The 24,568-nt window shown below is 46.9% G+C and overlaps 1 protein-coding gene across 1 annotated transcript in view; it reads left to right on the top strand.

The window, feature by feature from the left end:
* The first annotated feature begins 10,286 nt into the window (after positions 1-10,286).
* LOC144769004 (uncharacterized) overlaps positions 10,287-24,568 on the top strand; it is a 59,919-nt gene continuing 45,637 nt past the window's right edge. The window contains exon 1 of the mRNA XM_078652999.1: positions 10,287-10,672. Within this exon, the coding sequence (XP_078509125.1) occupies positions 10,287-10,672 (386 nt within the window). The remainder of the gene's footprint in view (positions 10,673-24,568) is intronic.

Raw genomic sequence — 24,568 nt, 5'->3', positions numbered from 1 at the left:
AGGTTTACTCTTACTATGTGAGCGCAGGGATATATTTATGATCTCTGGCATTGGCCTAGGACCTCATACGTGGTGTATGCAGCTAGGTGGTCTGCATCAGGAATCTAAAATTAGTTTACGCAGGGCTGCATGTTCGGCAGTTGCTCGTTCCAGAACAGTCGTCTCTGCCGGAATTCTTTTCTCTGGCCCCCAAAGGGACAAAACATAGTTTATATGATTAAACTATGTAGCTGGAGATGCAGCTGTGCAACTGTGTTGTGTCTAAACATTAGGAGCTTCTGCTGAAATAGCAAAGAAAACAGTACACTATGGGGCAGATTTATGAAGGCCTTGCGCCGCCGGTGCGTCACTTTTTCCAATGTTAAAAGTGACGCACCGGCGGCGCAAGGCCTTCATAAATCTGCCCCTATGTTGTTAAGTATTCCAAACAACTGTGTACAAAATGTGTAGACAAAATCCCCAGAATAGTCCCTGAATAATTAACGTGTACAGTGTATTCTCAAAATGTTGTTGCAAAATTAGGTGTGTTATATGTGGCTATGGAGGGCAAGCAGAGGCAGCCTAAAACGTGGAACTACTAAACTAAGGGAAAACAAAAGTGGGCCCAAAAGGGAAATCACTATATCGCACACCTCAAAATGGAGAGGTATGTGTTAATAAATTACGTCTCCTCCCTCCTCAATCCGAGGAGCAAAACATGTTATATATGGGCTATTTTCAACACACAAAATCAGCCATGTTTTATAGCTTGAAATCTGTGCAGGAAAAACTGTAGAATCAACCTACCTGCTGCACTATACTTATTTAAACTCGGTTTAAGGATTACCACTTTATTTGAAGCTGATCTGCATGATTTTAGAGTTCCCATTTTGTATTCGAGTCACATTAGTACTTCCATATTTCCAGTACTATTTTTTTCCGGACCCAGTTTCTATGTTTTCTTTGTTGCCTATCATAATACATGCCTCAGTTTCATGCGGATGTGGCAGGGGGATTGTGGTTAACCCTAAAGCAAGCTCTGGAAGTCTCATAAAACTTATAGCTGAGCCCTGCACATGATACGTTTCACATATCGCATGGAAAAGCCAATCCTAAAATCCCATTTGCTTAGTTTGACCACACAGCGCATGCATTATGCATCTTTGGCAGTGGAGAAAGTGCAGCCATTACATTGCGGTACGCCTGCAGTAGATGTTCTCTCATAACTGTGATTGTGGTGGCCCATGTCTGTGCAAGCGATGGCTTTTCCAGTCTGGAAAGAGCGGAGTCACAACCACGTCACAGGGGCCTCCTTGGAAACTTCAGACCAGCCTTAAGACCTCAGACTGAGATGTCAAGCAGATCACCTCCGGTTTAAGAGTTACAAAAAATATCTGAAGGCTACAAAGTCATGCGCATATGGTTTTCACCCCAAAACATTTGGGGGCATATTTATGAGAGCATTGCATCAGGTTTGCACCACACAAAGTTGTACATGCAAGATGCAAGGCTCTGAGTCAGATTTAAAATCCACTCAAAACCACACTGCGTGGCTTTGAGTGGTCTCATACATTTTGAGTAAGCCACAGTGCAAATCGCTGCATTCTGCAGCACACATAGAAAGAGGAAAACACCACTATGGGTTGTTTCTGTGCAGGAATGTGCCTCTTCCTGCACTTAAACAATCTTGCCAACAACACAGGCACCTTTGCACCATGGTGCAAGGGTGCTTGCATTGGTGCTAGGCTGCCAAAATGGTGCGAGCACTATTTCTGCCCTTTCACTTTGGCATATGGCAGTGCAGCAAGGTGACTTGCTGCGCTGCCCTAAATCCAATCGGGTAAATCAGGGCCTTGTGTACCTATTTTTGAGCTCCTTTGCGTCAGTCTTGAGCCACTCAATGTGGTGCAAGAGCAACGCAAAGCTTACGTGTGATTTATGAAGCCACGCAAGGCCACTTTGCCAGCCTAGTGGCTCTATATTTCTGGAGTAAGGCAACGCAGTGCAAATCGATGCATTGCTCTACTCTGCCCTGGGAAGGCATTCCACGGTTTTTGAAGCATTTCCAGATTATAAGGCACTGAAAAGTTGTTTTGCTGTTTGAGGCATGTTTTATTGCATGGGGATAAAAGAGAGGAAGGCAGGAAATTATGCAAAGAGCTTAAAGTAGGGTGACCACCAGACTTCAGGTCACTCCTGACACTGTCTCTGGTCCTGAACTTTTCACCTGCTAAACATTGATTTCAGGTTTGTTAGTCAAATGAGTTCAATGGAAGCAAACCAAGACTAAAATAGCCAGAAAGCACCTGCTGGTCACACAAACTTTTAGGACTGTTAACAGTCAGTGCTTAATTTGAGACAGTGTTTTCCGGTGCACAGCACTGGTACATAATTGTCAACACCGGTGCTTGCGATAGTCTGCCACATGGTGGTGCTGTCTGCCTAATATAAAGATGAACACAACAAAAGTTGTTTATTAATTCAATATAGTTTGAAAATGACTATTCCCTAAGCCATTCTTATAGCTTTGGGGGCCTGTAATAGCCTGAATCATCACACTTATAGGAGTGTGATGGATAGTAGTGGTGTTCGCACTATTATTGGCACCGTTGGCAAGGGCAATGTGTGGTGCAAGCAGCAGTAGTCTCCTGACGAAGGCAGTGCCACTTATTTTTTTACAAATTAAGCACTGGAAAACAGTGATATGAATGAACTGCTAGGTGGGGGGTCACTTAATGTAAAGTCTAATTATTGCAAACTACTCATACTCACCGTAGGGCAATAAACACTATGCACCGCCCTAAGTGGTGCGTTGTAAGTTTTGAGAATATCACAATGACAGGAGGCTATAGGAGGGAAATCACCCTTCACTTTTAATAATCAATGTCCTTGTCACACTCGAGAGCCGCTGCAACTTCCACATACATTTCTGACAAAATACATTATTGGACAATTGATTAAATAAACAGCTCAAGATAACTCAGTGGGTTAATGCACCAGCTACAAATATCACTTCAAGCTGCAGTTGATATGTGTGAAATGATGCAGGCCTAATCGTTGCTGATAAAAAAGCTTTGGCAATACTAATGGGTCTGGCTTATGAATGAAAGGGCCTTTTCTTCCATTGATGGGTTTAGACACTCCAAAAGTCATCAAACATGTTCTCTGTCACTCATCATTGCACTCAGGAATCCATTTATCCATCCACTCATTCATTATTGCATTCACCGTTTGAAACAACCTGTAAGGAAATTAGTCATGTGTTTTGTGCCTGCACAAGTAATGTGACCACATGTTCCCTCCACTGGGAAACAAACAGCCCATTGAAGTGCTTGACTTCCTCAGGGTAGAGAAGCAGAATAGCCCAAGGCCTACTCAAGGGAGGTGGTGTGGGCTAGTAAGCACCTTTCACTTGCACAAGGTAATAACACTCAATAAATAGTTGTTCAGTTTGAGCTTTTTTTTTAGAAAAATCAAAAGTACATGTATTACACACACACTACTAAATTTCACACAATAATTTACAAATGTACATAAGGCTGGTGGACATACATTGGATGACATTACGTAATCACCTCTAAGCTCATAAAGGGTCTTTATAAACACACTAGGTAAGTCTTCAAGACCCACAAACTGCATGTCAGAAGTGTCATAATTTTAGAAGTAAATGTAATAATCAATAATAACCATGAGTATATGCATTTATTAATGTTAATTAAGCACATGCACTTTGAACAGTAATCATTGTCAACAGTATTATATCAATATAGTATTTACAAATACATTTCAACTGTGTGTGTGCTTTCTATATACATACAAATCATGAAAACGCAATCATTAAAACGGTCCCTAGAGAGCATCATATTTTGATTACATAAGATCGAAGCATTGACTTATTCCCTATAGAACACTGCACAACATGTACATTCTTTTCAACACCTTCGGGCCACAATAAATGTAACCATGAGTTTAGTCCCTAGAAGGCGCAGCACTTCCAGTTGTGGATCATATGCTTCAGCCCGGTTAGTGTTTGAAATTACAAACAAAGCCAGGGATGATCTTCCTTTCCGTGACCCTTTCTGGTTAGGGTCTGCACTATTTTCAAAATTCTATGGGTCTCTTTGGGGGTAGCTTCGACACTCCTGCAACTGCCCCACACACTTCTATGTTATTGATGGGGACCCCACAGTCCTGGGGCCACCATGAAAAGCAGAAATGCTCCCGTACATTGCAAACCCTTCAGGGCTTTAAGAGCTGCTCCTCCTGGAGCGTGCATATTTGATGAGTGGCTCTCCCGGGGAGAGCCGCTGTCTTTCTTTTTCTTCCGTGTGGCTTCTTTTCCTTGTTCTAGGGTTGCCCAGTCCCGACTGGGGACCCACACATGCCTCCTTAGGGGCAGAAAAGGAAGCCTACCCCTGGCTGACCTAGCTGGCTCCCCGCATTGCCCACACTCCTCTGTGCGGCTGCAGGAGCCAGCGGTTTCTCCTTCCCCGTGTGCTCCTGCGAGCTGGGTGCAGCCTCAAGTGACAGCCGCCCATTTCCCCCGACATGGGCAGGGGGATAAGGTCAGCACCTCCGCAGATGGTGGAAGGGATGTGGCACACCCCCTTCCTCCTCTTGCTTGTCAGGATCCAGATTTGGCACTCCCTGACTTTTCAGTCACTCATTGGGGTGCACAATGGCACACCGCGCATTCAATATGGTTTTGGGGGTCCAGAGTTGGAGGCCCTGGGCCCCCGTGTGTTAAATCTGGCCCGAGAATTGGGATCCCCTGGTGAGGGTGCCCCGTGCACGCTCCCGCCCAAGGTTGCAAAAAGAACAATTGATGGGCAGAATGCTAAACAATCTAAAACATTCACCCCCAGTACGGAGATCTGGGCCTAAATCCATCATTTGTTTGCACAACATGCCATTCCAGTTTAGACCCACACATATGTAAATCAGTCTTGACCCTGCTTCCCATGGGAACAGTCCAGCCCGAACTGCCATGCCAGGTCCTCTCTGGACCAAAACAAGCATCCTGGGACTGGTTTTGGGGTATCTCCCCTTATCAACCAGACTAGCTTGACTCTAGTGGCATGGTGAGCATGGGACCCACGTCAGGGCATACCCTTCCCACTTGCAAATGCACAAAGAATAATTGATGGACGCAATGTTGAACAATATCAAACATTCACCCCCAATACAGAGATCTGGGCCTAAATCTATAGTTTATTTGCACACCATGCCATTCCAGTTTAAACCCAACCAAACACAATACAGTCTTGACCCTGGTCCTCATGGGAACAGTCCAGCCCGAGCTGCCAGGAAAGGTCCTCTGTGGACCGAAAACAAGCATCCTGGGACCTGTTTTTGGGTATCACCGCTCATCAGCCAGGCTAGTTTGACTCCACTAGCATGGGGAGCATGGGACCCATGTCCCAAGTGTTGTGAAGTTAGCAGGCTAGTGGTTGTGGGTGGAGCGTAGGGGGTGGACAGGAAGAGGAGGAGATCGGCGAGGGGAAGTTAGTTAGAGTAGGGACAGGAGACAGGTTGGAAGCATTAGAATAAAGCTCCATAAGTATAACTCTGGTGTTTGTGGTTATTGGTAGCAGGATGCTACAACTGGCGACGAGGATGGGATAGAGTAAAAACCCACAAGCCACAACACCTCGTGAAACCACCCTGTCCCTGCAGCGTCGAGAAACGAGCTCCGCTGCTGAATGGAGTGGGCGCCGAGAAGAGGAAGTCGGCAGTGAGTGATCCCGACCCCAGAGACCACTGGGGAGCCCCGAGAGATTCACAACAGCGAGCGCTGCAACGCTCTATGCAAGAGAGCACTTCGCGCCAAAAGCGCGAGTCCCGCCGGATGCGTGGTGCCTGACACCTCAGAAGGAACAGGAGTCGGGAGCCCACTCCGACCCTGTCCGGTGCCCCCAAAGTGCAAAAGAGGTGCATTGGGTCGAGGGACGCTGCCCCCGAGAGTTTGCGACCAAGCGCGACTGAACGTGCCTGAACTGGAACCTGTGGGCGTTCGGAGGTTTGAAAACCTCACGCCAGATGCGTGGCTTTCAGCGTGTCACCGGCGAAGCAGAGCGGGAAGTAAAGAACAAGGTGGGAGCTCACCCCGACCTTACCTGACTGTGGCCACAACTGGAGGGAAGAAGACCCAAGCGTGTGCTGCGTACGTGAGCTGCCCTTCGGTGAGTCCTGAATTGAAGAGAGAGAGCCTCGTGTGCCTTGCGTGCCTGTTGATGCGGCGGCCATCTTAAAGTCAGGCACTCGTCAGGACAGACCCTTTAGTCTCATAGAGCGGCCATTTTGAAGTCAGGCATTGGAAAAGAAACAAGCATTGGCCGAGAAACAAGCATTGATACCTGAAAATAAAACAAGCATTGGCAAAGAAACAAGCATTGGTACCTGAAAATAAACAAGCATTGGCACAGAAACAAGCATTGGCATCTGAAAATAAACAAGCATTGATACCTGAAAATAAACAAGCATTGGTGAGACCAAGCGAGTGTGACAAAGACACAAACAAACACTGCAACGATGTCCGATGACGATAGAAATCCGCCAGATGCCAAGCCTAAGGTTCCGGGTGGGTCACACCTGCGAGCACCCGAACCCCTCAAAGTGACCACTGGGGGAACCATGGGTCCCAAATAGCAAGAATGGTTCGAAGAATTCGAAAATTATATCGAAGGATCAGAAGTGACTGAGGATAAAAAGAAATTGATTGCCCTGCGCAACTTGGCGGGGCGGGAGATAGTCAAAATAATCAAAGACCTTCCTGCCACAGAGGCGGACACCTATGACAAAGTGCGTGACGCATTAAATAAGAGATTTCTTCACAAAAAGAACATTGACTATGAACGCCATACGTTTCACTCGGCTCGTCAAGGGAAGGAGGAACCAATGAGCGCTTTTATGATGCGCCTGAGGAGACTAGCCAAGCATTGTGCATTTGATAATTTCTCAACGGATGCTGCAATTAAGTCTCAAATAATTGATGGGTGTCACTCCGACCAACTGAGGAGACGACTATTGAGAAAGGAACATAGCCTTGACGATATAGAGGAGATGACACGAATATTTGACCAAGCAGAAGAGTATGCGGCAGACATCGAAACAGGACACAAAGGAAGTCGCGAACAAGTGCGACGCGTGCACGCCAAGAATGAGAATCGAAGACGCTCGAGTGACAAACACTGGAGGTCACGCCCGTCACCACGTCGAGAGCAATCAAGACATCAGCGGAGAGAACCGTGGAAGAAGGAAAGGAGATCAGAGAACGTAAGAAAGTGTTACCGGTGTGGATATGACTACCCCCATGTAGACAGCTGTCCTGCCATGGGTCAAAGATGTCGGAAGTGTGGTCGAACAAATCATTTTGAAGCGATGTGTGGAGAATACAATAAGGAGAGACGGAGCGGTGCCACAAAGACAGCTCAGCCTGACTCACGAAGAGGCACCCCGAGAACGTCCCGATCCGGCACCCGAAGACATCATGCACGAGCCGTCCAAGACCAAACTGAACAGTCTTCTGGGTCGTCACACTCCAGCCGAGAGTCACGTCGGTCCAGGTGGGAACGGAGGTCACCATCCCAGGAATCGAGACCGTCATCCTGAGACTCAACATATACCATTGAATATCTGAGCTTAGCCGCAGACCCAGACCAGCTTAAGACATATCCCCGGCTGGACATCAAAGTTGGCAATCATGACACACAATTTGTACTAGATTCGGGTGCATCCCTGAACTATATTCCAGTCACCGAATATGAAAGAATGAAGCCGCGTCCTCCGCTGACCTTTGCACCAGTCAGAGTTTTTACATGGATGGCTAAGAAGCCACTTCCTTGCCTCGGGAAGTTTTCGACGACCCTCCAACATGAAGACACAACCATCCCAGCGGTCATCCATGTCATTAAAGGCCCGGAAGCGGACTGTCTGCTGAGTCTTCCGACAGCTGAACGTCTTCATCTAGTGGAGATCCTTTTCAAAGTCAGCGGAAACCAAGATGTGACCCGTCAGTTCCCCAGACTATTTCAAGGACTAGGGAAGCTAAAAGACTGCCAAGTACGCTTACATATTAATGAACAAATCAGACCTGTCGCTCAACACCCTCGACGGGTACCATTCCATCTCCAAACCGCAGTAGAAGAAGAACTCCAGGACCTACTAGCTGCTGATATTATCGAGCGCACTGAGGGTCCAACACCGTGGGTGTCCCCAGTAGTTATCGTTCCCAAAAAGGGCACGGCCAACAAAGTCAGACTCTGTGTGGACATGCGCCTGCCCAACACTGCAATTGAAAGAGAACGACATCCGGGGCCACACTTGAGTGATATGATTTCGGCTCTAAACGGAGAAAAGATATTCTCCAAGTTGGACTTAAATAAAGGGTACCACCAATTAGAATTAGAGGCAAAGTCAAGATACATCACCACGTTTGCAACCCATCTGGGGTTGTTCAGATATAAGAGACTCAGTTTTGGGGTTTCCTCAGCAGCTGAAATCTTCCAAGAAGCCATTCGGCAGGTCATTCAGAACATTCCCAATACCTTCAACTATAGCGATGACATCCTTGTCTATGGTTCGGATCTGCGAGACCATGATATTGCACTCAATCGTGTTTGCCACGCACTACTAGAAGCAAACCTGACTCTTAACAAAGAGAAGTGCGAATTCCACCAGGACACACTAAAATTCTTCGGTCATATCTTTTCAGGCGCTGGCATGAAACCTGACCCGACAAGATTGGGACTCTGAACAACACCAAGAGTCCCCAGGACGTCAGTGAGCTCAGGTCATTTCTTGGTATGGCCAGTTATTGCGCTCGCTATGTCAGGGACTACGCAACAATCAGTCATCCCCTTCGCCTCCTGACCAAACAAGGCCAACCGTTTGAGTGGACTCCCCAATGTGAGAAATCCTTCAAGGAGATAAAGAAGGCGGTAGCATCTGCGGATCATCTGTCATATTTCAACCCACAAAGAAAGACTGAAATAACTGTGGATGCCAGCCCTGTTGGACTTGGTGCCATCTTGGCACAATATGACAACGACTCAGATCCACGTCGAATAATTGCATATGCGAGTCGTAGCTTGACCGACCCAGAGCGGGCATACTCGCAGCCCGAAAAAGAAAGTCTTGCCGTAGTGTGGGCATGTGAACATTTTCATGTCTTCATATATGGAAAACATTTCACTTTAATAACAGACCACCAAGCTCTTGTCACCATTTATGGAAACCCACGATCCAAGATGCCCCCAAGAATTGAAAGATGGGGCCTGAGGCTACAGGAGTACACGTTCACCATCATCCACAAGCCGGGGAAGTCAGAAAACCCGGCTGACTATATGTCCAGACACCCAGCTACATCGTCAGTCTCTAATTCGTCCATTGCGGAGGAGTACATACATTTTGTGACTGACCAAGCTCTTCCTCCCGCTATCCCACTGGACGCCATCCGAGAAAGCACAGCACAAGATGTTATCCTGCAGAAGGTCCTGCGCAGGATTCGACACAACAGGTGGAGGCATGTTTCTCAGGATGAAGAGACTGATCCCGTCCTTAAACAAGAAATGCAGGCCTTTCGACATGTGTGCAGTGAGCTGTCAGCCACCACTGATGGCATAATACTGCGAGACCAGAGAATCGTGATTCCCACTCAACTGAGACAAGGTGTGGTTGCCCTTGCCCATGAAGGACATCGGGGTCTTGTGTCAACTAAACGCGCATTAAGAGAGCGAGTGTGGTTTCCGTATCTCGACCAAATGGTCGAAGCTACCTTGAAGGACTGTCATCTTTGTCAACTTACAAGCAAGAGTGACCCTCCAGCCCCACTGACCATGACTCCCCTACCACCTGGAGTGTGGCAAGAAATTGCTATTGATTTCTATGGACCCCTGTCATCGGGCAAGTACGTGCTGGCCTTCATTGATGAACACTCTCGGTACCCCATCGCATGCTTTGTGCCGTCTACAAATGCTGCAAGCACTCTCAAGGTACTGGACGAAGTCTTTGCGGCCGGGGGAGTTCCTTCAAAGGTAAAGACGGACAACGGACCCCCTTTCAATGGAAAAGACTTTGCAGCATTTGCAAAACACCTAGATTTCCATCATCGTAAAATTACACCCCTCTGGCCACAGGCTAATGGAACAATTGAAAGGTTCATGGCCACGCTCAAGAAGACTTTTCAACATGCGGCAACGGAAGGAAAAGATCTACAAGTCGCCCTTAACGAGGTCCTCCGAGCTTACCGGACGACTCCCCATGCAACCACGGGGAAATGCCCAGCAACTCTCATGCTGGGGCGTCCCATGAGGAATCGTATCCCAACGTGGGAAGGGGCCTTACGACCATCATTGAAACCCCTTCAAGATCATCAAGAAATGATGAAGACAGACCAGCGCAGAAAGGACAAAATGAAGCTATATGCAGATCGCAGGAGAAGAGCGAGGTCACTCTCGTTACATGATGGAGACCGGGTACTTGTCAAGCAAGAACAGCAGAAAAAGACCGACTGCCTGTTCAAGGATGAACCATTACTGGTCACGAAAAGGAAAGGAACCATGGTGACTGCTGAATCAGAGCAGAGACGAATCACGAGAAATATCTCGCACTTCAAGAAAGTGCCACGCGATATCACCGAAATCTCACCGAGTGAAATGGACACTCCCGGTTCGGAAGAACCACCTTCAGTCAGGTGTGAGAATACTGGTCCAACAAATGAAACACGGAGTGACACTACTCTGAGAACAAGATCACCACGACCTCACCGTGACATACGTCCACCTAAAAGACTTATTGAAGAAATGGACTAAGAAGTCAGTATGTCTATTTGTTTTGTTACAAAGGGGGGAGATGTTGTGAAGTTAGCAGGCTAGTGGTTGTGGGTGGAGCGTAGGGGGTGGACAGGAAGAGGAGGAGATCGGCGAGGGGAAGTTAGTTAGAGTAGGTACAGGAGACAGGTTGGAAGCATTAGAATAAAGCTCCATAAGTATAACTCTGGTGTTTGTGGTTATTGGTAGCAGGATGCTACACCAAGGCCGGGGGGGGTCAGTGAGGCCCCCATTTCAAAATTAAAAAGCCTCGGGGAGGTGGTGGTCCCTGGGGCAGGGGTGCAATGAGGCCCCCTATTACATTGGCCTTGGGGAGGTGGCAGTCTCCGGGGCTACGGTGGGGCCATGCAGCCCTTTTTCCTTATGTTTGAGGTTATGTAGCAGTTCCAGGGTGCGGGGATGCTGCATGGGCACCCAACACTATTATAAAACACTGCTTCCATCATATGGCTCATCCGCTAGTTCGTGGCAAAATTACAGGAAATGCTTTCAACCTCTGGCGGTGTCCCTGTGGAACCCCCACCACCATATCTGGGGGGAGTTCAGGGTATTTCTACCCTTCCCCCTTTTCTTTCTTTTTTACTTTGTTATGGTACTCAGCTTCAAACCCAGTCTCAAGATGGCTGCCAACACTTCCTGGTTTAAGTGTTGGCAAACCATCAAATTTCAGTAGGATCCGAGAGTTCACTGCAAAGACTTGGGTCCCAAGATATCAATATTTTTTAAACTTAAATAGTTCTGATACTATTGAATTTACATTAAATCACAAAAAACACTTTTTCTGGACCAGCATCTAGCTTTTTGACAAATTTGGTGTAATTCCGTTCAGTTGTTCAAGCTGTAGTCATGTCTAAAAAAGAAAAATCCCAATAGACATAACATAGGGAAAATGCGCTTTGGGACCTCCCTTTTTATTCAGCCCTGCCTCACGGATCACCCTAAATCTATTAGCACAGCAGCTGAACCACAAAGGGGGTTTTAATAAACTTCTGTGAAGATTTGTTAAACGGCGTCAAAGTTATTGGCGAACTAAAAAGCAAAAAAAAAAAAGCTTTCTAATGGAAACTTTGGTCTTAACTATAACTCACTACTGGCTATTATCAGTAGGTGATATATGTATACCTCCTTGTTACGAGGTGAAAGAATATATATATATATATATATACATACACATATTCACTAAGAAAACAAGGGTTACGGGTACGTTATAGTTAGGCTCAGATTTTACTCATACAAAACAAGAGAAATTCAGCCGTTATAGTTAGCTGAGTTATCTATACCTGCTTATGACCTCACATAATACATCACTCATTACATGGTTAGTGACATCACTGATGACATCACTGATGATATCTCAAATGATATCACCTATTCGGAAACTAGCTCTATGTTGGTGGTGGTCCCAGGGGTTGTGTGGGGGGGCCGGAGAACCCCCACGCATTATTTTATAACATAGCCCTGAGGAGGTGGTGGTCCCCGGGGCTGCGTGGGGACCAGGAGCCCCTCCATACATTATTATCAACATAGCCCCGGGGAGGTAGTGGTCCTTGGACTGCGGGGGACCACGTGGCCCGCCTCGTTTCACATACTTAGCCCAGGGGAGGTGGTGGTTCCCTGGGCTGTGTGGAGGACTGGAGCCCCACACGCATTTTTTGTCAATATAACCCTGAGGGTACTGGTCCCTGGGGCTGCGTGGCTCCCCCGGACTCAATGTATAAGATCCAGGGAGGTGGGGATCCCAGGGATCTAGGGGCCCATGCGGGCCACCGCATGTCTATTTGTCATTGTCCCCGGGACCTGGCCCACCTGACGGCCTAAAGGAAATGAAGTGCAGGAGCCCGCCCTTCATTTTTTTAAAATTTTCAGATGGATTTGCCGATCCACTGTGAATCTCGACGAAAAATGTATCAGGCCGGGGGGTCAGGGTGTTTCTACCTTGACCCCTTTTCTTGGTTTTTTAACATTTTTTAACCTTTTTTCTTGTGATTCGGTTCAACCGAATCACAAGATGGCTGCCAACACTTCCTGGTTTGAAGTGCTGGCAGCAAATCAGATCGCAGGCTTGAGAGCGGGAGGGTTCGCAGATCCTCCGCGGCCACAGTTGTATATCTGAGAAATATTTACATTTCTCAGGAACTACTGAATGGATTTACACCATTTAACAAAAAGAGTGCTTTCTGAACCAAGAGCTACCTTTTTGCCAAATTTGGTGTAATTCCGTTCAGCAGTTTGGGCTGTAGCCAAGTTAAAATTTTCCTTTGGAAATTAACATGGAGAAAGCGTGTTTTGGAATCCTCCTTTTTCTCGGCCTCTGCTTGATGAATCACCCTGAAACTTTTATCACAGCAGCTGACCTGGCCGCCCCATTCATTTTGAAAATTTTGCGAAGATTCCTCAAACCAGGCCAAAGACATTGGCAAACGAATAAACACTTTTCCTATGGAAACAAGGTCCTAGTCGCCAGTAGGTGATATATATATTCATGTATGTATATATATATATATATATATATATATATATATATATATATATATATATATATATATATATATATACATATAAAAGAAAAGGGTTGCCCCAAGTTGAGCCGCACTTGCAGTGAATTTTTCAAATTTCAGGGAGAGTACATCTGCGCCCCCCGTGTCAGCCATTCCTGACGCGTTTCGAGTAGGCACTCTTTATCAAAGGTAAGCTGACAACGTCAAACCAGCACCACGATTCCAGAATTTTAATCTTTTAATAGGCATTTAACAATCACTCTCAGGTGAGATATCGCTAGGCATTTTGGTAGTGGAAGTCCGTAATGTTACCCACTGTGGGTTGCTGGAAAGATACAATGTCTTGGTTTAAGCACAACCAGGAGTACAGGCCAGGACTCCCCCCAGTTTTCGGCAAATCCTTTCCGCTCCGTGAATCACTGGGAAAGACCTCCAACGACGGACCCGCCTCTAAGCGGTAGTGCGGCTCCCGACCGGGCCGGCCATGATTAATGAAAGAAAAGGGTTACCCCAAGTTGAGCCGCACTTGCAGTGGATTTTTCAAATTTCAGGGAGAGTACATCTACGCCCCGCGTCTCAGCCATTCCTGACGCATTTCGAGTAGGCACTCTTTATCAAAGGTAAGCTGACAACGTCAAACCAGCACCACGGTTCCAGATTTTTTATCTTTTTAATAGGCATTTAACAATCACTCTCAGGTGAGATATTGCTAGGCATTTTGGTAGTGGAAGTACCTATTTTCCATAGGAAATCCGCAACATTCTATTCCCAATAACTTTTGCACCGGTCGACAAATCTTTGTGAAATTTTTAAAACTCGAGGGGCGTTCCGGCCCGCTCCTATCCTGAAATTTGGGGGTGATTCATGAAGCGGGGGCCAAGAAAAAAGGGGGTGCCAAAACGTGTTTTCCCCATGCAATTTTCCATAGGAACCTTTAGTCACAGCTACAGCCCAAACTGCTGAACGGAATTACACCAAATTTGGCAAAAAGGTAGCTCTTGGTTCAAAGGTGTGCCTTTTAGTTAAATGGTGTAAATCCGTTCAGTAGTTTCTGAGAAAATCAAAAGTAAAATCACATATATATATGGCCGCGCAGGATCCGTGCACCCTCCCGATGACAAGCTGTATGCTAATTGGCTGTCAACACTCCAAACCAAGAACCAAGGCACAAGAAACCCTAAGAAAAAAACACGCAAAAAGGGGGCAGGGTAGAAATCCCTGGCCCCTACGCCTGCTCAGGGGGTCCCACAAGGACCACCAAGGCCAAGGTGCGCGGTTCCTGCCGATAAAAAAAAACAACGAAGCGCGGTCTCCCGCACTTCATTAGTAATTAGCCCCGGGGGGGGGAAATCCCATGAGCAATGAAAGAATTTAGGTGGGGGCCCAAAGGGACCAACAGCCATCACCATCACCCCCCAGGGCTTAATAAAAACTTGTGTGGGGGCTCATAGCCCCCCAACCCCGGCGACCACCACCCCCGGGGCTTTTAACATAACTGGGTGGGGGGCTCAAAGGCCCCCCACATGCCCTGGGGACCACCACCTCCCAGGGGCTCCAGATATCCAAAATAGGGGGGTCCTTGAGGGACCCCCCAACTCCGGGGACCACCACCCGGGGCTTTAGAAATAGTGGGAGAGGGGCCGTGCGGCCCCCTCCTGGAGCCTTGTTGTGGCCCTGGGGACCGCCACCCCCAGGGCCGGCTCCTGCAGTGTCCTGGGATGCCCACCCCCGGGATATTGTAGTTTACTTGAGCAAGGCAGGAGCCTCGCGGCTCCCGCCCTGCCATAGCAAACTTGGTTTGCATTTTGAAAGAGAGAGCAGGGAAACTTGCTCTCTCTTTCAAAATTCAAACCAAATTACTTTTCCACACGGGGAGCTGCATCTTAGCAGCTCCCCATGTGGAAAAGCAATGCCAGCTCCCGCAGGACGCGGGGAGCCAGCGGGACCGCAGGGGGATTGGGGCGTCCTCACGGTCCCCAACGGAGAGGGCCAGACCCGAGAGATGGGGTCCCCGGCACTATTAGTGGCCCGGGAGGGGGCCTCGTGGCCCCCCATCTCAAATATTAAATTAAAAAAAATAAAAAATGTTTTTTTTAAAAGGCCGGCCCCAGGGGATTGGGTCCCCGGGGCCATAAATGGCCTGAGCAGGCAGACCCCCTCCAAAAAGGTGAAACATTATTAAAATGGCCATGCCCCTGGGGATGGGGTCCCCGGAGCAAATTATGGCCGCGGGAGGGGAGCCATGCGGCCCCATTCCCAAATTTTGTATAAAAAATAAACATTTGGGGGCACACCCTGGGGGATGGGGCAAGGATTATTAGGATTATTAGGAAAAGAAGGGGGGCATTGTGCCGGAGGCTACGCCCCTTCATTTCTGCACTCTGCAAATGCGCCCCGTTGTGCGTTTGAAGATGGGGAATGAATTTCCCTTAAATACTGGGGGTCCCTGGGGGCCAACTAGCCCACCAGGAACCTCCAGTATGCGCCAGGGGACTGCGTTGAAGAGAGGTGTTCTGAGGCTTCAGGACTGAAGAGGAATTAATTCCCCAACTTGAAACATGCTACAGGGTGTGTTTGCACACATGTTACCTCAGGCCACGCCCTCTTCCTTCACCATTGTGCAAACGCGCCCTGTGTCGGGTTGTAAGTTGGGGAATTAATTTTCTTTCAATAATGAGGGTCCCTGAGGGCCAACTAGACCAACAGATATGTCCAGTATGCGCCAGGGAGCTGCGTTGCAGACAGGTGTTCAGAGACCACGCCCCTTTTTATAACACTCTGCAATGCAGCTCTGTGGCACCTACTGGAGGTACCTAGTGGGCGAGTTGGACCCTAGAGACCCTTAGGATTCAAGGGGACTTATTCTCTCAAATTAGAACGGCCACAGGGCGCGTTTACACGATGGTGAAGGGAGGGGACGGGGCCTGAGGTGACGTGTGCAAACACGCCCTGTGGCGTGTTTTAAGTTGGGGAAATAATTCCCCTTCAATCCAGAGGGACCCTGGGGGCAACTAGTCCACTTGGTGCTTCCAGTAAGTGCCACTGCGCTGGTTTGCAGAGAGGTGATGCTGGCCGTGCCCCTCTTTACACCTCTCTGCAATGGCGCTTATTGGAGGTACCTAGTGGGCTAATTTGACCCTAGGGACTCTCAGGGTTCAAGGGTACGTAATCTACCAACTTAAATTAGCCACAGGGCGTGTTTTCACAGTGGGGAAGGGAGGGGACGGTGCCTGATGTGACGTGTGCAAACATACCCTGTGGCACATTTTAAGTTGGGGAAATAGTTCCCCTTCAATTTTGAGGGCCCCTGGGGGCCAGCTAGCCCACCAGGTGCTTCCAGTAACTGCCACAGTGCTACGTTGCAGAGAGGTGGTCCAGGCTGTGCCCCTTTTTACACCTCCATACAGCACACTTCTGTGGCACTTATTGGAGGTACCTAGTGGGCTAATTCGACCCCAGGGACCCTCAGGATTCAGGGGGACTTAATACCCCAACTTAAAACATGCCATAGGGCGTGTTTGTACACATGTCACCTCAGCACCCCCTCCCTTCACCAGTGTGCAAATGCGCCCCGTGGCGCGTTTTAAGAAGTAGTTTTAATCCCCCTGCCCTATTATATACTAGGGGTTTACAGAGGAGGTCATGCTAATCACAGGGAGACCCCAACGCATAGTGTTCCCTAGTGTATGTAGGTGTTTTCACTGTATTCTAAGTGTCTTTTAACATAGCACTGGCTCTAGGACTGGTTAGTCAGAGTCAGTTACCACCAGTACCAGTATGAAAAAGTTGAGGGTACAGGATGATTTTGCAACAAGGCTTATTTCTGCTCTTCTGTTTGTTCTTTCTGCATTTCTTTTTTTTCTTTCTGTGTGTTTTTTCTTCTTTCTTCACATGTTCTATCTCTGCAGGCATAGTTAGAAATTAGCATTGAAATTCACCGAAAAAAACATAGGTTTCAGGCATGCTATAGTTAGGAAGAGCACTTAAAAAACCTTAGTAAATTCCCTGAATAAAGCATAGGTTTCAGGGGCGTTATAGTTAGCTGGACATTTCACTCATACAAAACCACTGAAATTCCACTTTTATTGTTAGTTCAGCTAACTATAACTCACGCGCCCGCAATGCACTGCTGATGACATCACATATTACATCACTCATGACATGGTCAGTGACATAACTCATGACATCACTCATGACATCTCAAATGACATCACTGATGACATCATCCTTGTGATAGAGTGGCAGAGCTCCTCTCACCCTAGTATAAACTTTGAAACACACATTCAAAAATAGAAACTAAAATTTTCAAAACAATCATGTGTACTCATACACCTATACATCCTGTTACACACCGCCACTCATCCATAGAGTTACTCACACACACAGTCACTCATCTCCCTGCTCCCGTTCCCGGTGCAGGTCACCGAGAAAATCGTCAACAAACAACTGACCCGCTACCTCGAGGACAACAACATCCTGGACCCATCCCAGTCCGATTTCCGCAGTAACCACAGCACCGAAACCGCCCTCATCGCCGCCACCGACGACAACAGGACCCTGCTCGACAACAGGGAAACAGCAGCCCTCATCCTCCTGGACCTTTCAGCCACCTTCGACACGGTCTGCCACCGCACACTACGAACACGCCTACACAGCGCCGGGATCCAAGAGAAGGCCCTGGACTGGACCACATCCTTCCTCTCAGGCAGAACTCAGTGCGTCCGCCTCCCACCCTTCCGCTCCACCATCACGAGATCATCTGTGGCATACCCCAAGGCTCTGCCCTTAGCCCAACGCTGTTCAACATCTACATGGCACCCCTCGCCCACGTCACCAGACAGCACAACCTCAATATCATCTCCTACGCTGACGACACCCAGCTGATCATCTCCCTCACCAAAGACCCTCAAACCATCAAAACCAACCTCCACGAAGGAATAAAGGCCGTCGCCGAATGGATGAAGAACAGCCGACTGAAGCTGAACTCGGAAAAGACGGAGGTCCTCATCCTCGGCTCCACCCCTTCAGCCTGGGACGACTCCTGGTGGCCGGCATCACTGGGAACAGCCCCGACACCCACCGACCAAGCACACACGCAGCCTGGGGGTCATCCTCGACTCCACCCTCTCCATGTCTAAACAGGTCAACGCCGTCTCCTCTTCCTGCTTCAACACCCTCCGAATGCTCAGCAGGATCTTCAAGTGGATCACCACCGAAACAAGAATAACAGTCACGCAGGCCCTCGTTGCCAGCAGGCTGGACTACGGAAACGCCCTCTACGCAGGAACGTCAACCAAGCTCCTGAGACGGCTGCAACACATCCAATACGCCTCGGCGCGACTGATCCTCGCCATCCCCCGCCGCAGCCACACCACACCCCACCTGAGAGACCTACACTGGCTCCCGTCAACAAGAGGATAACCTTCAAGCTCCTCATCCACGCACACAAGGCCCCCCACAACACCGGCCAGGCGTACCTCAACAGACGACTCCCCTACCCGCAAGCTCCGCTCCACCGGCCTCGCCCTCGCCACAGTCCCCCGCATCCGAAGAACAACCGCGAGTGGCAGATCCTTTTCCCACCTCGCCGCCAAGACCTGGAACACCCTCCCCACCAACTTACGGCAGACCCAAGATCTACTGGCCTTCAGAGGACTTCTCAAGACCTGACCCTTCCATCAGTAGCATCACCCCCTAGTGCCTTGAGACCCTCAAGGGTATGTAGCGCGCTTAACAATTGTCCTGATTGATTGATTGATTGCTCATAAAGAATCAAACATCCATTTACTTCCATATACAGTTATACACACACCAGCACACTTACTTCTACAGAAACTTACACATACTTAATCTTTTAAACAATCACTTATAGAAACACATACTTATTCATACAGGAACTCTTCCAATCTCTCTCTCACTCTCACATATACTCACTTATATACCAATACTCACATATACTACTTTAAAACTTATGTAGTTACTCATAAAGACACTATTGAGACAGTCATTCACTCACTAACACACCCATACACAATCTCATCCACCCATACAGTCCTGCACACATACTGTCTTCAACACATACAAACAGTGACACACTCATTCATGCATATATGCACTAAGTAACACCCTCCACTGAGCCATACAGACACTCAGACACTCATACTGATACTTGAAAAACCAAGTAATAACCCATATAGACACCCATCACATAATCAGTCCGTTATACAATCAATTGTACAAAGAAAAAATCATCCATTTAGACACTTATATACCCATTTATTCCTCCATCGACCTTGAGATATACATATATAAAACATATTTAATTTTCAGAAAAACACACATTCACTGGATGATGTCGTCAGTGATGTCATTTGAGATGTAATCAGTGATGTCATGAGTGATGTCACTGACCATGTCATGAGTGATGTAATATGTGACATCATCAGCAGTGCATTGCGAGCGTGCGAGTTATAGTTAGCTGAACTAACTATAACGGGGGAATTTCAATGGTTTTGTATGGGTGAAATGTACAGCTAACTATAAAGCCCCTGAAACCTATGTTTTTTTCAGTGAATGTGATCAAGGCCTTGGTGGGGCTGAAACGCGCCATGGCGGCGATGCAGGGTAACTAATAAATGCGATTGCACGAAGAGCCTTGGGTCCGCGTCTCCTTTACAAGAAACATAAAGGACACCGCGGAGATTAAAAGGAAGATCAGTTTTAATGCTGGTAATCGCGGCATAATGCATTTCGACTTTCACGTCTTCTTCAGATGCCATACAGGACCGGAATTGGGTTTCGCTCTTTCTTTAACCTCCTTGGCTCCTCTTATTCAATAGAGTACAGCTGGCCCAAGTTAAAAACATATAGTATTTCTTTTGTAGTCCGATGTAAGGGACTACCACTCCCAGAAGTCCACAGGTAGGTAACTGACCTCAATGGGGCCCTTACTTCACATTGGTACTGTCTTTGCCTTTTCAGGGTTTGTGTTAATGTCCCATCTTGGTTCGATACGATGTTTCACCGGTCTCCCTCAGGTCCCCAAATGCTCTGCCTCCGTTACTTCTCCCAGCCGGGTCACGGAACAACAGCACAGTGTCCGCGTTCCCCCGTCAAATCCGGGTTGCTCCTGCCAAAAACCACCTGCTGGGTTGGTTTCTTGAGGCGGTCCGAGGTAACATCAACACCTCGGTAAAAGTCACAACTTCGCCAGAAATCCCTCGGACACTTGTGAGCAGGTCCTTTCGCACGTTGCTGGAATGCGTGCAAAGTATAAAACAAACGGCATCTCCTTTACAAGAAACCGAAAGGACACAGCAGGGATTCAAAGGAAGATCGGTTTTAATGCTGGTAATTGCGGCATAATCCATGGTATTCCCAAATCACACCACGTCACTCCGTTATTAAAGGCCCTGCATTGGCTCCCCATCAGAGAGCGGGCCCTTTTCAAGCTGGGATGCACTACGTTTCAGGCCCGTGCTGGAACTGCCCCAGCTTTTATAAACTCGGAAATCAAAAATTACAGGCCTGTTAGAGAACTTCGCTCCTCCACCCAGTCTCTTCTTTCTGTACCGCGGTTCAGGAAAAACAGAATGGGGGGTATGACATTCGCTGTTCTTGGTCCCACTTTTTGGAACTCCCTTCCCCCCACTATCAGATCTACACCCTCCTATTTTGAGTTCCGAAGGGCACTCAAAACTTTTCTTTTCCTGCAAGCTTTCTCGCCCTAACCTCCCACACCTCTTCCTCCCGGGTTTTGCATCCTTCAGCGCCAAGAAACCGTCTGGTATACGTGCGCTTAACAAATACATTTAAATTCAAATTCAAATTCATAATGCATTTCGACTTTTACGTCTTCTTCAGATGCCATACAGGACCGGAATTGGGTGTCGCTCTTTCTTTACCCTCCTTGGCTACTCCCATTCAATAGTATACAGCTGGCCCCAGTTAAAAACATATAGTCTTTCTTTTAAAGAGCGTTTTTACATCTGCCAATACCTTTGGTGTTGTTTGATGAATCACAGCAAACTTTTCAAAACCAGTATGACGCTCATTCTAGCTGTTGTCTTGAATGTTTCATGGTGATCCGTCAAGCCAGGGCAGAGAAAAACGGGGTCCCAAAACATGTTTTCTCAATGTTAATTCCCTTAGGAACTTTAGACATGGCTACAGCCCGAACTGCTGAACCCAACAAATTTGGCAGGAAGGTGTATGTTGGTCCAGGGAAGTGCCTTTTGTGATTTGTTGTAAATCTAGTCAGTAGTTTTAGAGATATTAAACGAAGTCCAAATTTGTATATATAGGCAAGCAAAGGCTTGCGATCCCTCTTGATCGCGTGCTGAGATCTGATTGGCTGCCAACACTTCAAACCAGCAAGTGTTAGCAGCCATCCTGGGACTTGACCTGAGCCGAGTTACAAAAAAGAAAGATTAAAAAAAGAGAAGGGGGCAGGGTAGGAATACCCTGACCCTCTTAGGCCTCCTTGGGGGAATGTTCCACAGAGATCCCGCAGGGTCAAAGAAGGATTTTTTGTTTAATTTTCGGTGATGCCATTTGAGATGTCATCAGTGACGTCACTGATCAGGTCATGAGTGATGTAATATGTGAGGTCAAAAGCAGTGCATTGCGGGGGCATAAATTATATTTAGCTCAGGTAACTATATAATTTTATTGAGCAGAGCTGAGAACCAAAAGATAACATAACATTGGTCGTCAGGGAGCGACAGCACTCATATTTCAAAATTTGATGCACATATATCATATATACATTTACACCTACATCATTTATACAGTTAAGAACTGGAACCCTTCAGACCAAGATATACACATCCTCGAATGGAAAATAAAACAGAGAGTCCGGAACACCCTATGTTCGTAAGATCAAGAAAGCAATTAATTACACTCTCCACATCTAAAACTACCCTAAAGTGACTAGTGCCGTGCAATCATCAAGAATACGAGTAAATCAGTTGGTTCATCAGTAGCTTTTTTCATTTACAAAATCTTGGCATTGTTACTACAGTACAAAACTTTTTTTTTCCTCCTCCCCTTCTTTGGGCTTTAAAGTGCAATGCATTAAAGTGCCTAATTTTCTAAAGTGCAAATGTGCTAAAGTGCTAGAATTCCTGTAATACAGCCAGGTTGTCAAAAAACTTCCAAACCACTGCAAACCTTTTTGTTGCACCAACCCATTTAGCATATGCTTCCTCAAATCTCCTTATTCTTGCCATTTTATTGACCCGTTTTGGTGAGATGGAGTCTCTTCTGACCTCCAATTTTGAAGAATTAGTGAGCGTGCTACTGTAGAGCAGATTGATATATATGTCTCTTCAGCTTTTGTCAGATCTGACCTAGCTTTAGAGATTCCAAAGAGAGACACTTCTGTCTCAGGATTGATCTTTTTTTTAATTGACTGGCTCATTGCTAAAAAAATGTCTTTCCAAAAGGTCTCAAGCTTCCGGCATGTAAAAAATATGTGAAGCCAGTCTCCCTCGCCTTGGGAGAGACATCGAAAGCATTTATTGTCTACTTCCGGATGACATTTGTTTAGCTTTTTCGGAGTATAATAGGCCATCCAACGTGACAAGAAGGCCATCCTTTTAAAATTAGCCGCTCTGAGGGCCTTGCTTGCTATTTGGGCTATAGCCTGCCATTCCAGATGAGAGAAGGAACAATACATCTCCCGAGTTATGTTCCCCAAAAATTAATCAACTAAGGGAAGTGCCTTGTGCTTCATAAATAAGGAATACCAATTTCCCACTCCCTTTAATTTTACTTTAAATAAAGCATTAGCCAGGGGAGTAGGAGCCCCGCTAAACGGGAATATATATATTTTTAATAAAGTTTGTAATCTGCATATATTCCAAGAACCCTGACTTAATTCGGTTCCCTACCCTACATAGTACTCCTTCCCAGGGAATCACTGTATTACCAAATAGAAACTGGACCAGATTCTCAAAGCCAATATCTTTCCATCTCCTAACATGGCTTGAATGAATATGCAGGACAAACCACCTACATTCATCCAATTTCAAAAAGGCCAACCCGGAGACGTTTGCCTGTTTAAACAACAACTGGAGTCGGTTGGAATAGTCACGAACAGTCTTATAATGGGACTTTTTCGGTTGATTAGATGTTTTTAAAAATACTGGGATTTGTGTACCGGCCTCAATAATCATTTTTCAGAAAAAATATGTGTCCATCTGGTCATTAGGTTCCACTAGGCATGCCCGTAAGATCTAATAGCGCAGCCTCATAGTATGTGCAGATGTTTAGTAGGGCTATTCCCCCTGATTTAGGAAACTATAACTGCTGAGTTTCTATGGTTTTGTGTGAGTGAATCTGAGCCTAATTATAGTCCCTGTAATCTTTGTTTTTTCAGTGAATTTCCAAAGTTATTTTAATTCTATTTCCTAAATATGAAGTCCCTGTAATCTTTGGTATGTTTAAGTGAATATATATATATATATATATATATATATATATATATATATATATATATATATATATATATATATATATATTCCACACAGTCCTGGAACCCAATTTAGAATGGCCACAACAGAAGCTTGTGAAGACGCTGTTTTATTGCCTCACGCTGGTGAACAACAGGCAGCAAAACACCTCCATATCGAGTCTTGCCAAACGCGTTTCGAGAGTCATGATGCTCTCTTCATCAGTGGCTTAGTGAAGTAAAACAGAGTTGCTGCATTTTCAGATTCAAATAGTCAACACCTGCCCCTCACTGGGCGTGGCCGCACTCGGCTCTCTGGGTGTTGTAGTGTCAGTCTGTATTAATCCAAGTGGATGCGCACTTCATACCTTTATCATCAGTTCCAATCCCAAGTGGGTAGAGGTGTAACACTGCTTTTATTCACCCCGCTTTGCTGAAACAACTGAGCGCGGGATTACGCTCACACCAGGATAGAGTCGCTCCCCTTCTGCCTCAAATCGCTGACGCCAGGTAGGTGCCTGCAAAGGGTCGTATGTATACGATGAGCCATTCCGCGACCAGGAAGGGCCGCTAAAATTCCACACAGTCCTGGAACCCAATTTAGAATGGCCACAACAGAAGCTTGTGAAGACGCTGTTTTATTGCCTCACGCTGGTGAACAACAGGCAGCAAAACACCTCCATATCGAGTCTTGCCAAACGCGTTTCGAGAGTCATGATGCTCTCTTCATCAGTGGCTTAGTGAAGTAAAACAGAGTTGCTGCATTTTCAGATTCAAATAGTCAACACCTGCCCCTCACTTGGGTTGGC

This window comes from Lissotriton helveticus, chromosome 7, assembly GCF_964261635.1.
Source record: "Lissotriton helveticus chromosome 7, aLisHel1.1, whole genome shotgun sequence".
NCBI classification, from domain to species: domain Eukaryota; kingdom Metazoa; phylum Chordata; class Amphibia; order Caudata; family Salamandridae; genus Lissotriton; species Lissotriton helveticus.
This window is presented reverse-complemented; position numbering and strand designations above follow the sequence as displayed.